Here is an 11,638-nt window from a genome sequence, read left to right on the forward strand (position 1 = left end):
CAGCTGGCAGTGCATTGTGGGAGCTCTGTATTGATGTGAACTCATTGCTGCCCGGGTTATGATGGAACTGTGACATTGTATCTCAGGCATTCTAGTCACGTGATCGGAGCGGTATCCAGGAAGTGACGTCACAGGCGTCCTTGGAGCAACAACATGGCGCCTAAAGGTAAGACGTGCTACCCGACGGCCGTGACAGCGCTATACAGAGCCCCCCCCCCACAGCGTCTCTATACAGAGCCCCCCCCCACAGCGTCTCTATACAGAGCCCCCCCCCACAGCGTCTCTATACAGAGCCCCCCCCCACAGCGTCTCTATACAGAGCCCCCCCCCACAGCGTCTCTATACAGAGCCCCCCCCCACAGCGTCTCTCTACAGAGCCCCCCCCCACAGCGTCTCTATACAGAGCCCCCCCCACAGCGTCTCTATACAGAGCCCCCCCCCCACAGCGTCTCTATACAGAGCCCCCCCCCCACAGCGTCTCTATACAGAGCCCCCCCCCACAGCGTCTCTATACAGAGCCCCCCCCCACAGCGTCTCTATACAGAGCCCCCCCCCACAGCGTCTCTATACAGAGCCCCCCCCACAGCGTCTCTATACAGAGCCCCCCCCACAGCGTCTCTATACAGAGCCCCCCCCCACAGCGTCTCTATACAGAGCCCCCCCCCCACAGCGTCTCTATACAGAGCCCCCCCCCACAGCGTCTCTATACAGAGCCCCCCCCCACAGCGTCTCTATACAGAGCCCCCCCCACAGCGTCTCTATACAGAGCCCCCCCCCACAGCGTCTCTATACAGAGCCCCCCCCACAGCGTCTCTATACAGAGCCCCCCCCCACAGCGTCTCTATACAGAGCCCCCCCCCACAGCGTCTCTATACAGAGCCCCCCCCCCACAGCGTCTCTCTACAGAGCCCCCCCCCACAGCGTCTCTATACAGAGCCCCCCCCACAGCGTCTCTATACAGAGCCCCCCCCCACAGCGTCTCTATACAGAGCCCCCCAGAGCGTCTCTATACAGAGCCCCCCCCCACAGCGTCTCTATACAGAGCCCCCCCCACAGCGTCTCTATACAGAGCCCCCCCCACAGCGTCTCTATACAGAGCCCCCCCGCCCAGAGCGTCTCTATACAGAGCCCCCCCCCACAGCGTCTCTATACAGAGCCCCCCCCCACAGCGTCTCTATACAGAGCCCCCCCCCACAGCGTCTCTATACAGAGCCCCCCCCCACAGCGTCTCTATACAGAGCCCCCCCCCACAGCGTCTCTATACAGAGCCCCCCCCCACAGCGTCTCTATACAGAGCCCCCCCACAGCGTCTCTATACAGAGCCCCCCCCCACAGCGTCTCTATACAGAGCCCCCCACAGCGTCTCTATACAGAGCCCCCCCCCGCCCAGAGCGTCTCTATACAGAGCCCCCCCCCACAGCGTCTCTATACAGAGCCCCCCCCCACAGCGTCTCTATACAGAGCCCCCCCCTCACAGCGTCTCTATACAGAGCCCCCCCCCACAGCGTCTCTATACAGAGCCCCCCCCACAGCGTCTCTATACAGAGCCCCCCCCACAGCGTCTCTATACAGAGCCCCCCCCCACAGCGTCTCTATACAGAGCCCCCCCCACAGCGTCTCTATACAGAGCCCCCCCCACAGCGTCTCTATACAGAGCCCCCCCCACAGCGTCTCTATACAGAGCCCCCCCCACAGCGTCTCTATACAGAGCCCCCCCCGCCCAGAGCGTCTCTATACAGAGCCCCCCCCACAGCGTCTCTATACAGAGCCCCCCCCGCCCAGAGCGTCTCTATACAGAGCCCCCCCCCACAGCGTCTCTATACAGAGCCCCCCCCCACAGCGTCTCTATACAGAGCCCCCCCCCACAGCGTCTCTATACAGAGCCCCCCCCCCACAGCGTCTCTATACAGAGCCCCCCCCCACAGCGTCTCTATACAGAGCCCCCCCCACAGCGTCTCTATACAGAGCCCCCCCCCACAGCGTCTCTATACAGAGCCCCCCCCCACAGCGTCTCTATACAGAGCCCCCCCCACAGCGTCTCTATACAGAGCCCCCCCCACAGCGTCTCTATACAGAGCCCCCCCCACAGCGTCTCTATACAGAGCCCCCCCCACAGCGTCTCTATACAGAGCCCCCCCCCACAGCGTCTCTATACAGAGCCCCCCCCGCCCAGAGCGTCTCTATACAGAGCCCCCCCCGCCCAGAGCGTCTCTATACAGAGCCCCCCCCGCCCAGAGCGTCTCTATACAGAGCCCCCCCCACAGCGTCTCTATACAGAGCCCCCCCCGCCCAGAGCGTCTCTATACAGAGCCCCCCCCCACAGCGTCTCTATACAGAGCCCCCCCCACAGCGTCTCTATACAGAGCCCCCCCCCACAGCGTCTCTATACAGAGCCCCCCCCCACAGCGTCTCTATACAGAGCCCCCCCCCACAGCGTCTCTATACAGAGCCCCCCCCACAGCGTCTCTATACAGAGCCCCCCCCCACAGCGTCTCTATACAGAGCCCCCCCCACAGCGTCTCTATACAGAGCCCCCCCCCACAGCGTCTCTATACAGAGCCCACCCGCCCACAGCGTCTCTATACAGAGCCCCCCCCCCACAGCGTCTCTATACAGAGCCCCCCCCCACAGCGTCTCTATACAGAGCCCCCCCCGCAGCGTCTCTATACAGAGCCCCCCCCGCCCAGAGCGTCTCTATACAGAGCCCCCCCCCAGAGCGTCTCTATACAGAGCCCCCCCCCACAGCGTCTCTATACAGAGCCCCCCCCAGAGCGTCTCTATACAGAGCCCCCCCCACAGCGTCTCTATACAGAGCCCCCCCCACAGCGTCTCTATACAGAGCCCCCCCCACAGCGTCTCTATACAGAGCCCCCCCCCACAGCGTCTCTATACAGAGCCCCCCCCCACAGCGTCTCTATACAGAGCCCCCCCCCACAGCGTCTCTATACAGAGCCCCCCCCCACAGCGTCTCTATACAGAGCCCCCCCCCACAGCGTCTCTATACAGAGCCCCCCCCACAGCGTCTCTATACAGAGCCCCCCCCACAGCGTCTCTATACAGAGCCCCCCCCACAGCGTCTCTATACAGAGCCCCCCCCCACAGCGTCTCTATACAGAGCCCCCCCCCACAGCGTCTCTATACAGAGCCCCCCCCCACAGCGTCTCTATACAGAGCCCCCCCCACAGCGTCTCTATACAGAGCCCCCCCCACAGCGTCTCTATACAGAGCCCCCCCCACAGCGTCTCTATACAGAGCCCCCCCCACAGCGTCTCTATACAGAGCCCCCCCCCACAGCGTCTCTATACAGAGCCCCCCCCCACAGCGTCTCTATACAGAGCCCCCCCCACAGCGTCTCTATACAGAGCCCCCCCCACAGCGTCTCTATACAGAGCCCCCCCCACAGCGTCTCTATACAGAGCCCCCCCCGCCCAGAGCGTCTCTATACAGAGCCCCCCCCGCCCACAGCGTCTCTATACAGAGCCCCCCCCACAGCGTCTCTATACAGAGCCCCCCCCCACAGCGTCTCTATACAGAGCCCCCCCCACAGCGTCTCTATACAGAGCCCCCCCCACAGCGTCTCTATACAGAGCCCCCCCCACAGCGTCTCTATACAGAGCCCCCCCCACAGCGTCTCTATACAGAGCCCCCCCCACAGCGTCTCTATACAGAGCCCCCCCCCACAGCGTCTCTATACAGAGCCCCCCCCACAGCGTCTCTATACAGAGCCCCCCCCACAGCGTCTCTATACAGAGCCCCCCCCACAGCGTCTCTATACAGAGCCCCCCCCACAGCGTCTCTATACAGAGCCCCCCCCACCACAGCGTCTCTATACAGAGCCCCCCCCCACAGCGTCTCTATACAGAGCCCCCCCCACAGCGTCTCTATACAGAGCCCCCCCCACAGCGTCTCTATACAGAGCCCCCCCCACAGCGTCTCTATACAGAGCCCCCCCCACAGCGTCTCTATACAGAGCCCCCCCCACAGCGTCTCTATACAGAGCCCCCCCCCACTGCGTCTCTATACAGAGCCCCCCCCCACAGCGTCTCTATACAGAGCCCCCCCCCCACAGCGTCTCTATACAGAGCCCCCCCCCACAGCGTCTCTATACAGAGCCCCCCCCCACAGCGTCTCTATACAGAGCCCCCCCCACAGCGTCTCTATACAGAGCCCCCCCCGCCCAGAGCGTCTCTATACAGAGCCCCCCCCACAGCGTCTCTATACAGAGCCCCCCCCACAGCGTCTCTATACAGAGCCCCCCCCACAGCGTCTCTATACAGAGCCCCCCCCACAGCGTCTCTATACAGAGCCCCCCCCCACAGCGTCTCTATACAGAGCCCCCCCCCCACAGCGTCTCTATACAGAGCCCCCCCCACAGCGTCTCTATACAGAGCCCCCCCCACAGCGTCTCTATACAGAGCCCCCCCCCACAGCGTCTCTATACAGAGCCCCCCCCCACAGCGTCTCTATACAGAGCCCCCCCCACAGCGTCTCTATACAGAGCCCCCCCCACAGCGTCTCTATACAGAGCCCCCCCCACAGCGTCTCTATACAGAGCCCCCCCCCACAGCGTCTCTATACAGAGCCCCCCCCACAGCGTCTCTATACAGAGCCCCCCCCACAGCGTCTCTATACAGAGCCCCCCCCACAGCGTCTCTATACAGAGCCCCCCCCACAGCGTCTCTATACAGAGCCCCCCCCACAGCGTCTCTATACAGAGCCCCCCCCACAGCGTCTCTATACAGAGCCCCCCCCCCGCCCAGAGCGTCTCTATACAGAGCCCCCCCCGCCCAGAGCGTCTCTATACAGAGCCCCCCCCGCCCAGAGCGTCTCTATACAGAGCCCCCCCACAGCGTCTCTATACAGAGCCCCCCCCACAGCGTCTCTATACAGAGCCCCCCCCACAGCGTCTCTATACAGAGCCCCCCCCACAGCGTCTCTATACAGAGCCCCCCCCACAGCGTCTCTATACAGAGCCCCCCCCCACAGCGTCTCTATACAGAGCCCCCCCCCCACAGCGTCTCTATACAGAGCCCCCCCGCCCACAGCGTCTCTATACAGAGCCCCCCCCACAGCGTCTCTATACAGAGCCCCCCCACCCACAGCGTCTCTATACAGAGCCCCCCCACCCACAGCGTCTCTATACAGAGCCCCCCCCCCACAGCGTCTCTATACAGAGCCCCCCCCCACAGCGTCTCTATACAGAGCCCCCCCCCACAGCGTCTCTATACAGAGCCCCCCCCGCCCAGAGCGTCTCTATACAGAGCCCCCCCCCCCAGAGCGTCTCTGTACAGAGCCCCCCCCCACAGCGTCTCTATACAGAGCCCCCCCCCAGAGCGTCTCTATACAGAGCCCCCCCCACAGCGTCTCTATACAGAGCCCCCCCCCACAGCGTCTCTATACAGAGCCCCCCCCCACAGCGTCTCTATACAGAGCCCCCCCCCACAGCGTCTCTATACAGAGCCCCCCCCCACAGCGTCTCTATACAGAGCCCCCCCACAGCTTATCTATACAGAGCCCCCCCACAGCGTCTCTATACAGAGCCCCCCCACAGCGTCTCTATACAGAGCCCCCCCACAGCGTCTCTATACAGAGCCCCCCCACAGCGTCTCTATACAGAGCCCCCCCCACAGCGTCTCTATACAGAGCCCCCCCCACAGCGTCTCTATACAGAGCCCCCCCCTACAGCGTCTCTATACAGAGCCCCCCCCCTACAGCGTCTCTATACAGAGCCCCCCCCACAGCGTCTCTATACAGAGCCCCCCCCACAGCGTCTCTATACAGAGCCCCCCCCACAGCGTCTCTATACAGAGCCCCCCCCACAGCGTCTCTATACAGAGCCCCCCCACAGCGTCTCTATACAGAGCCCCCCCCACAGCGTCTCTATACAGAGCCCCCCCCACAGCGTCTCTATACAGAGCCCCCCCCACAGCGTCTCTATACAGAGCCCCCCCCACAGCGTCTCTATACAGAGCCCCCCCACAGCGTCTCTATACAGAGCCCCCCCCACAGCGTCTCTATACAGAGCCCCCCCCACAGCGTCTCTATACAGAGCCCCCCCCACAGCGTCTCTATACAGAGCCCCCCCCACAGCGTCTCTATACAGAGCCCCCCCCACAGCGTCTCTATACAGAGCCCCCCCCACAGCGTCTCTATACAGAGCCCCCCCACAGCGTCTCTATACAGAGCCCCCCCACAGCGTCTCTATACAGAGCCCCCCCACAGCGTCTCTATACAGAGCCCCCCCCACAGCGTCTCTATACAGAGCCCCCCCCACAGCGTCTCTATACAGAGCCCCCCCCACTGCGTCTCTATACAGAGCCCCCCCCACAGCGTCTCTATACAGAGCCCCCCCCAGAGCATCTCTATACAGAGCCCCCCCAGAGCATCTCTATACAGAGGCCCCCCCCAGAGCGTCTCTATACAGAGGCCCCCCCCAGAGCGTCTCTATACAGAGGCCCCCCCCAGAGCGTCTCTATACAGAGGCCCCCCCCCAGAGCGTCTCTATACAGAGGCCCCCCCAGAGCGTCTCTATACAGAGGCCCCCCCCAGAGCGTCTCTATACAGAGGCCCCCCCCAGAGCGTCTCTATACAGAGGCCCCCCCAGAGCGTCTCTATACAGAGGCCCCCCCCAGAGCGTCTCTATACAGAGGCCCCCCCCAGAGCGTCTCTATACAGAGCCCCCCCCACAGCGTCTCTATACAGAGCCCCCCCCACAGCGTCTCTATACAGAGCCCCCCCCACAGCGTCTCTATACAGAGCCCCCCCCACAGCGTCTCTATACAGAGCCCCCCCCACAGCGTCTCTATACAGAGCCCCCCCACAGCGTCTCTATACAGAGCCCCCCCCACAGCGTCTCTATACAGAGCCCCCCCCACAGCGTCTCTATACAGAGCCCCCCCCACAGCGTCTCTATACAGAGCCCCCCCCCACAGCGTCTCTATACAGAGCCCCCCCCACAGCGTCTCTATACAGAGCCCCCCCCACAGCGTCTCTATACAGAGCCCCCCCACAGCGTCTCTATACAGAGCCCCCCCACAGCGTCTCTATACAGAGCCCCCCCACAGCGTCTCTATACAGAGCCCCCCCACAGCGTCTCTATACAGAGCCCCCCCCACAGCGTCTCTATACAGAGCCCCCCCCACAGCGTCTCTATACAGAGCCCCCCCCACAGCGTCTCTATACAGAGCCCCCCCCACAGCGTCTCTATACAGAGCCCCCCCCACAGCGTCTCTATACAGAGCCCCCCCCACAGCGTCTCTATACAGAGCCCCCCCCACAGCGTCTCTATACAGAGCCCCCCCCACAGCGTCTCTATACAGAGCCCCCCCCCACAGCGTCTCTATACAGAGCCCCCCCCACAGCGTCTCTATACAGAGCCCCCCCCACAGCGTCTCTATACAGAGCCCCCCCCACAGCGTCTCTATACAGAGCCCCCCCCACAGCGTCTCTATACAGAGCCCCCCCCGCCCAGAGCGTCTCTATACAGAGCCCCCCCCGCCCAGAGCGTCTCTATACAGAGCCCCCCCCGCCCAGAGCGTCTCTATACAGAGCCCCCCCCACAGCGTCTCTATACAGAGCCCCCCCCACAGCGTCTCTATACAGAGCCCCCCCACAGCGTCTCTATACAGAGCCCCCCCACAGCGTCTCTATACAGAGCCCCCCCCCACAGCGTCTCTATACAGAGCCCCCCCCCACAGCGTCTCTATACAGAGCCCCCCCCCCACAGCGTCTCTATACAGAGCCCCCCCGCCCACAGCGTCTCTATACAGAGCCCCCCCCACAGCGTCTCTATACAGAGCCCCCCACCCACAGCGTCTCTATACAGAGCCCCCCACCACAGCGTCTCTATACAGAGCCCCCCCCCACAGCGTCTCTATACAGAGCCCCCCCCACAGCGTCTCTATACAGAGCCCCCCCCCACAGCGTCTCTATACAGAGCCCCCCCCGCCCAGAGCGTCTCTATACAGAGCCCCCCCCCCCAGAGCGTCTCTATACAGAGCCCCCCCCACAGCGTCTCTATACAGAGCCCCCCCCCAGAGCGTCTCTATACAGAGCCCCCCCCACAGCGTCTCTATACAGAGCCCCCCCCCACAGCGTCTCTATACAGAGCCCCCCCCCACAGCGTCTCTATACAGAGCCCCCCCCACAGCGTCTCTATACAGAGCCCCCCCACAGCGTCTCTATACAGAGCCCCCCCTACAGCGTCTCTATACAGAGCCCCCCCCACAGCGTCTCTATACAGAGCCCCCCCCACAGCGTCTCTATACAGAGCCCCCCCCACAGCGTCTCTATACAGAGCCCCCCCCACAGCGTCTCTATACAGAGCCCCCCCCACAGCGTCTCTATACAGAGCCCCCCCCACAGCGTCTCTATACAGAGCCCCCCCCACAGCGTCTCTATACAGAGCCCCCCCCACAGCGTCTCTATACAGAGCCCCCCCCACAGCGTCTCTATACAGAGCCCCCCCCACAGCGTCTCTATACAGAGCCCCCCCCACAGCGTCTCTATACAGAGCCCCCCCCACAGCGTCTCTATACAGAGCCCCCCCCACAGCGTCTCTATACAGAGCCCCCCCCACAGCGTCTCTATACAGAGCCCCCCCCACAGCGTCTCTATACAGAGCCCCCCCACAGCGTCTCTATACAGAGCCCCCCCCACAGCGTCTCTATACAGAGCCCCCCCCACAGCGTCTCTATACAGAGCCCCCCCCACAGCGTCTCTATACAGAGCCCCCCCCACAGCGTCTCTATACAGAGCCCCCCCCACAGCGTCTCTATACAGAGCCCCCCCCACAGCGTCTCTATACAGAGCCCCCCCCACAGCGTCTCTATACAGAGCCCCCCCCACAGCGTCTCTATACAGAGCCCCCCCACAGCGTCTCTATACAGAGCCCCCCCCACAGCGTCTCTATACAGAGCCCCCCCACAGCGTCTCTATACAGAGCCCCCCCCCACAGCGTCTCTATACAGAGCCCCCCCCACGAGCGTCTCTATACAGAGCCCCCCCCACAGCGTCTCTATACAGAGCCCCCCCCAAGCGTCTCTATACAGAGCCCCCCCCCACAGCGTCTCTATACAGAGCCCCCCCCAGGCATCTCTATACAGAGGCCCCCCCCAGAGCGTCTCTATACAGAGGCCCCCCCCCAGAGCGTCTCTATACAGAGGCCCCCCCCAGAGCGTCTCTATACGTCTCTATACAGAGGCCCCCCCCAGAGCGTCTCTATACAGAGGCCCCCCCCAGAGCGTCTCTATACAGAGGCCCCCCCCAGAGCGTCTCTATACAGAGGCCCCCCCCAGAGCGTCTCTATACAGAGCCCCCCCCACAGCGTCTCTATACAGAGCCCCCCCCACAGCGTCTCTATACAGAGCCCCCCCCACAGCGTCTCTATACAGAGCCCCCCCCCACAGCGTCTCTATACAGAGCCCCCCCCACAGCGTCTCTATACAGAGCCCCCCCCACAGCGTCTCTATACAGAGCCCCCCCCACAGCGTCTCTATACAGAGCCCCCCCCACAGCGTCTCTATACAGAGCCCCCCCCCACAGCGTCTCTATACAGAGCCCCCCCCACAGCGTCTCTATACAGAGCCCCCCCCACAGCGTCTCTATACAGAGCCCCCCCCACAGCGTCTCTATACAGAGCCCCCCCCACAGCGTCTCTATACAGAGCCCCCCCCACAGCGTCTCTATACAGAGCCCCCCCCACAGCGTCTCTATACAGAGCCCCCCCCACAGCGTCTCTATACAGAGCCCCCCCCCACAGCGTCTCTATACAGAGCCCCCCCCACAGCGTCTCTATACAGAGCCCCCCCACAGCGTCTCTATACAGAGCCCCCCCCACAGCGTCTCTATACAGAGCCCCCCCCACAGCGTCTCTATACAGAGCCCCCCCCACAGCGTCTCTATACAGAGCCCCCCCCACAGCGTCTCTATACAGAGCCCCCCCCACAGCGTCTCTATACAGAGCCCCCCCACAGCGTCTCTATACAGAGCCCCCCCCACAGCGTCTCTATACAGAGCCCCCCCCACAGCGTCTCTATACAGAGCCCCCCCCACAGCGTCTCTATACAGAGCCCCCCCCACAGCGTCTCTATACAGAGCCCCCCCCACAGCGTCTCTATACAGAGCCCCCCCCACAGCGTCTCTATACAGAGCCCCCCCCACAGCGTCTCTATACAGAGCCCCCCCCACAGCGTCTCTATACAGAGCCCCCCCCACAGCGTCTCTATACAGAGCCCCCCCCACAGCGTCTCTATACAGAGCCCCCCCCACAGCGTCTCTATACAGAGCCCCCCCCACAGCGTCTCTATACAGAGCCCCCCCCACAGCGTCTCTATACAGAGCCCCCCCCACAGCGTCTCTATACAGAGCCCCCCCCCACAGCGTCTCTATACAGAGCCCCCCCCACAGCGTCTCTATACAGAGCCCCCCCCACAGCGTCTCTATACAGAGCCCCCCCCACAGCGTCTCTATACAGAGCCCCCCCCACAGCGTCTCTATACAGAGCCCCCCCCACAGCGTCTCTATACAGAGCCCCCCCCACAGCGTCTCTATACAGAGCCCCCCCCACAGCGTCTCTATACAGAGCCCCCCCCACAGCGTCTCTATACAGAGCCCCCCCCACAGCGTCTCTATACAGAGCCCCCCCCACAGCGTCTCTATACAGAGCCCCCCCCACAGCGTCTCTATACAGAGCCCCCCCCACAGCGTCTCTATACAGAGCCCCCCCACAGCGTCTCTATACAGAGCCCCCCCCACAGCGTCTCTATACAGAGCCCCCCCACAGCGTCTCTATACAGAGCCCCCCCCACAGCGTCTCTATACAGAGCCCCCCCCACAGCGTCTCTATACAGAGCCCCCCCCACAGCGTCTCTATACAGAGCCCCCCCACAGCGTCTCTATACAGAGCCCCCCCCACAGCGTCTCTATACAGAGCCCCCCCCACAGCGTCTCTATACAGAGCCCCCCCACAGCGTCTCTATACAGAGCCCCCCCCACAGCGTCTCTATACAGAGCCCCCCCCACAGCGTCTCTATACAGAGCCCCCCCCACAGCGTCTCTATACAGAGCCCCCCCCACAGCGTCTCTATACAGAGCCCCCCCCACAGCGTCTCTATACAGAGCCCCCCCACAGCGTCTCTATACAGAGCCCCCCCCACAGCGTCTCTATACAGAGCCCCCCCACAGCGTCTCTATACAGAGCCCCCCCCAGAGCGTCTCTATACAGAGCCCCCCCCAGAGCGTCTCTATACAGAGCCCCCCCCAGAGCGTCTCTATACAGAGCCCCCCCCACAGCGTCTCTATACAGAGCCCCCCCCAGAGCGTCTCTATACAGAGCCCCCCCCACAGCGTCTCTATACAGAGCCCCCCCCAGAGCGTCTCTATACAGAGCCCCCCCCACAGCGTCTCTATACAGAGCCCCCCCCACGAGCGTCTCTATACAGAGCCCCCCCCAAGCGTCTCTATACAGAGCCCCCCCAGAGCGTCTCTATACAGAGCCCCCCCCAGAGCGTCTCTATACAGAGCCCCCCCAGAGCGTCTCTATACAGAGCCCCCCCCAAGCGTCTCTATACAGAGCCCCCCCCCAGAGCGTCTCTATACAGAGCCCCCCCAGAGCGTCTCTATACAGAGCCCCCCCCCA

General features: G+C 63.4%; 1 protein-coding gene across 1 annotated transcript in view; it reads left to right on the forward strand.

Annotated features, from left to right (window-relative positions):
* The window catches only part of TMEM216 (transmembrane protein 216), a 33,496-nt gene continuing 21,858 nt past the window's right edge, over positions 1–11,638 (forward strand). The window contains exon 1 of the mRNA XM_063437241.1: positions 1–166. Within this exon, the coding sequence (XP_063293311.1) occupies positions 154–166 (13 nt within the window). The 5' untranslated portion in view covers positions 1–153. The remainder of the gene's footprint in view (positions 167–11,638) is intronic.

Source organism: Pelobates fuscus, chromosome 12, assembly GCF_036172605.1.
Source record: "Pelobates fuscus isolate aPelFus1 chromosome 12, aPelFus1.pri, whole genome shotgun sequence".
In the NCBI taxonomy this organism is placed as follows: Eukaryota; Metazoa; Chordata; class Amphibia; order Anura; family Pelobatidae; genus Pelobates; species Pelobates fuscus.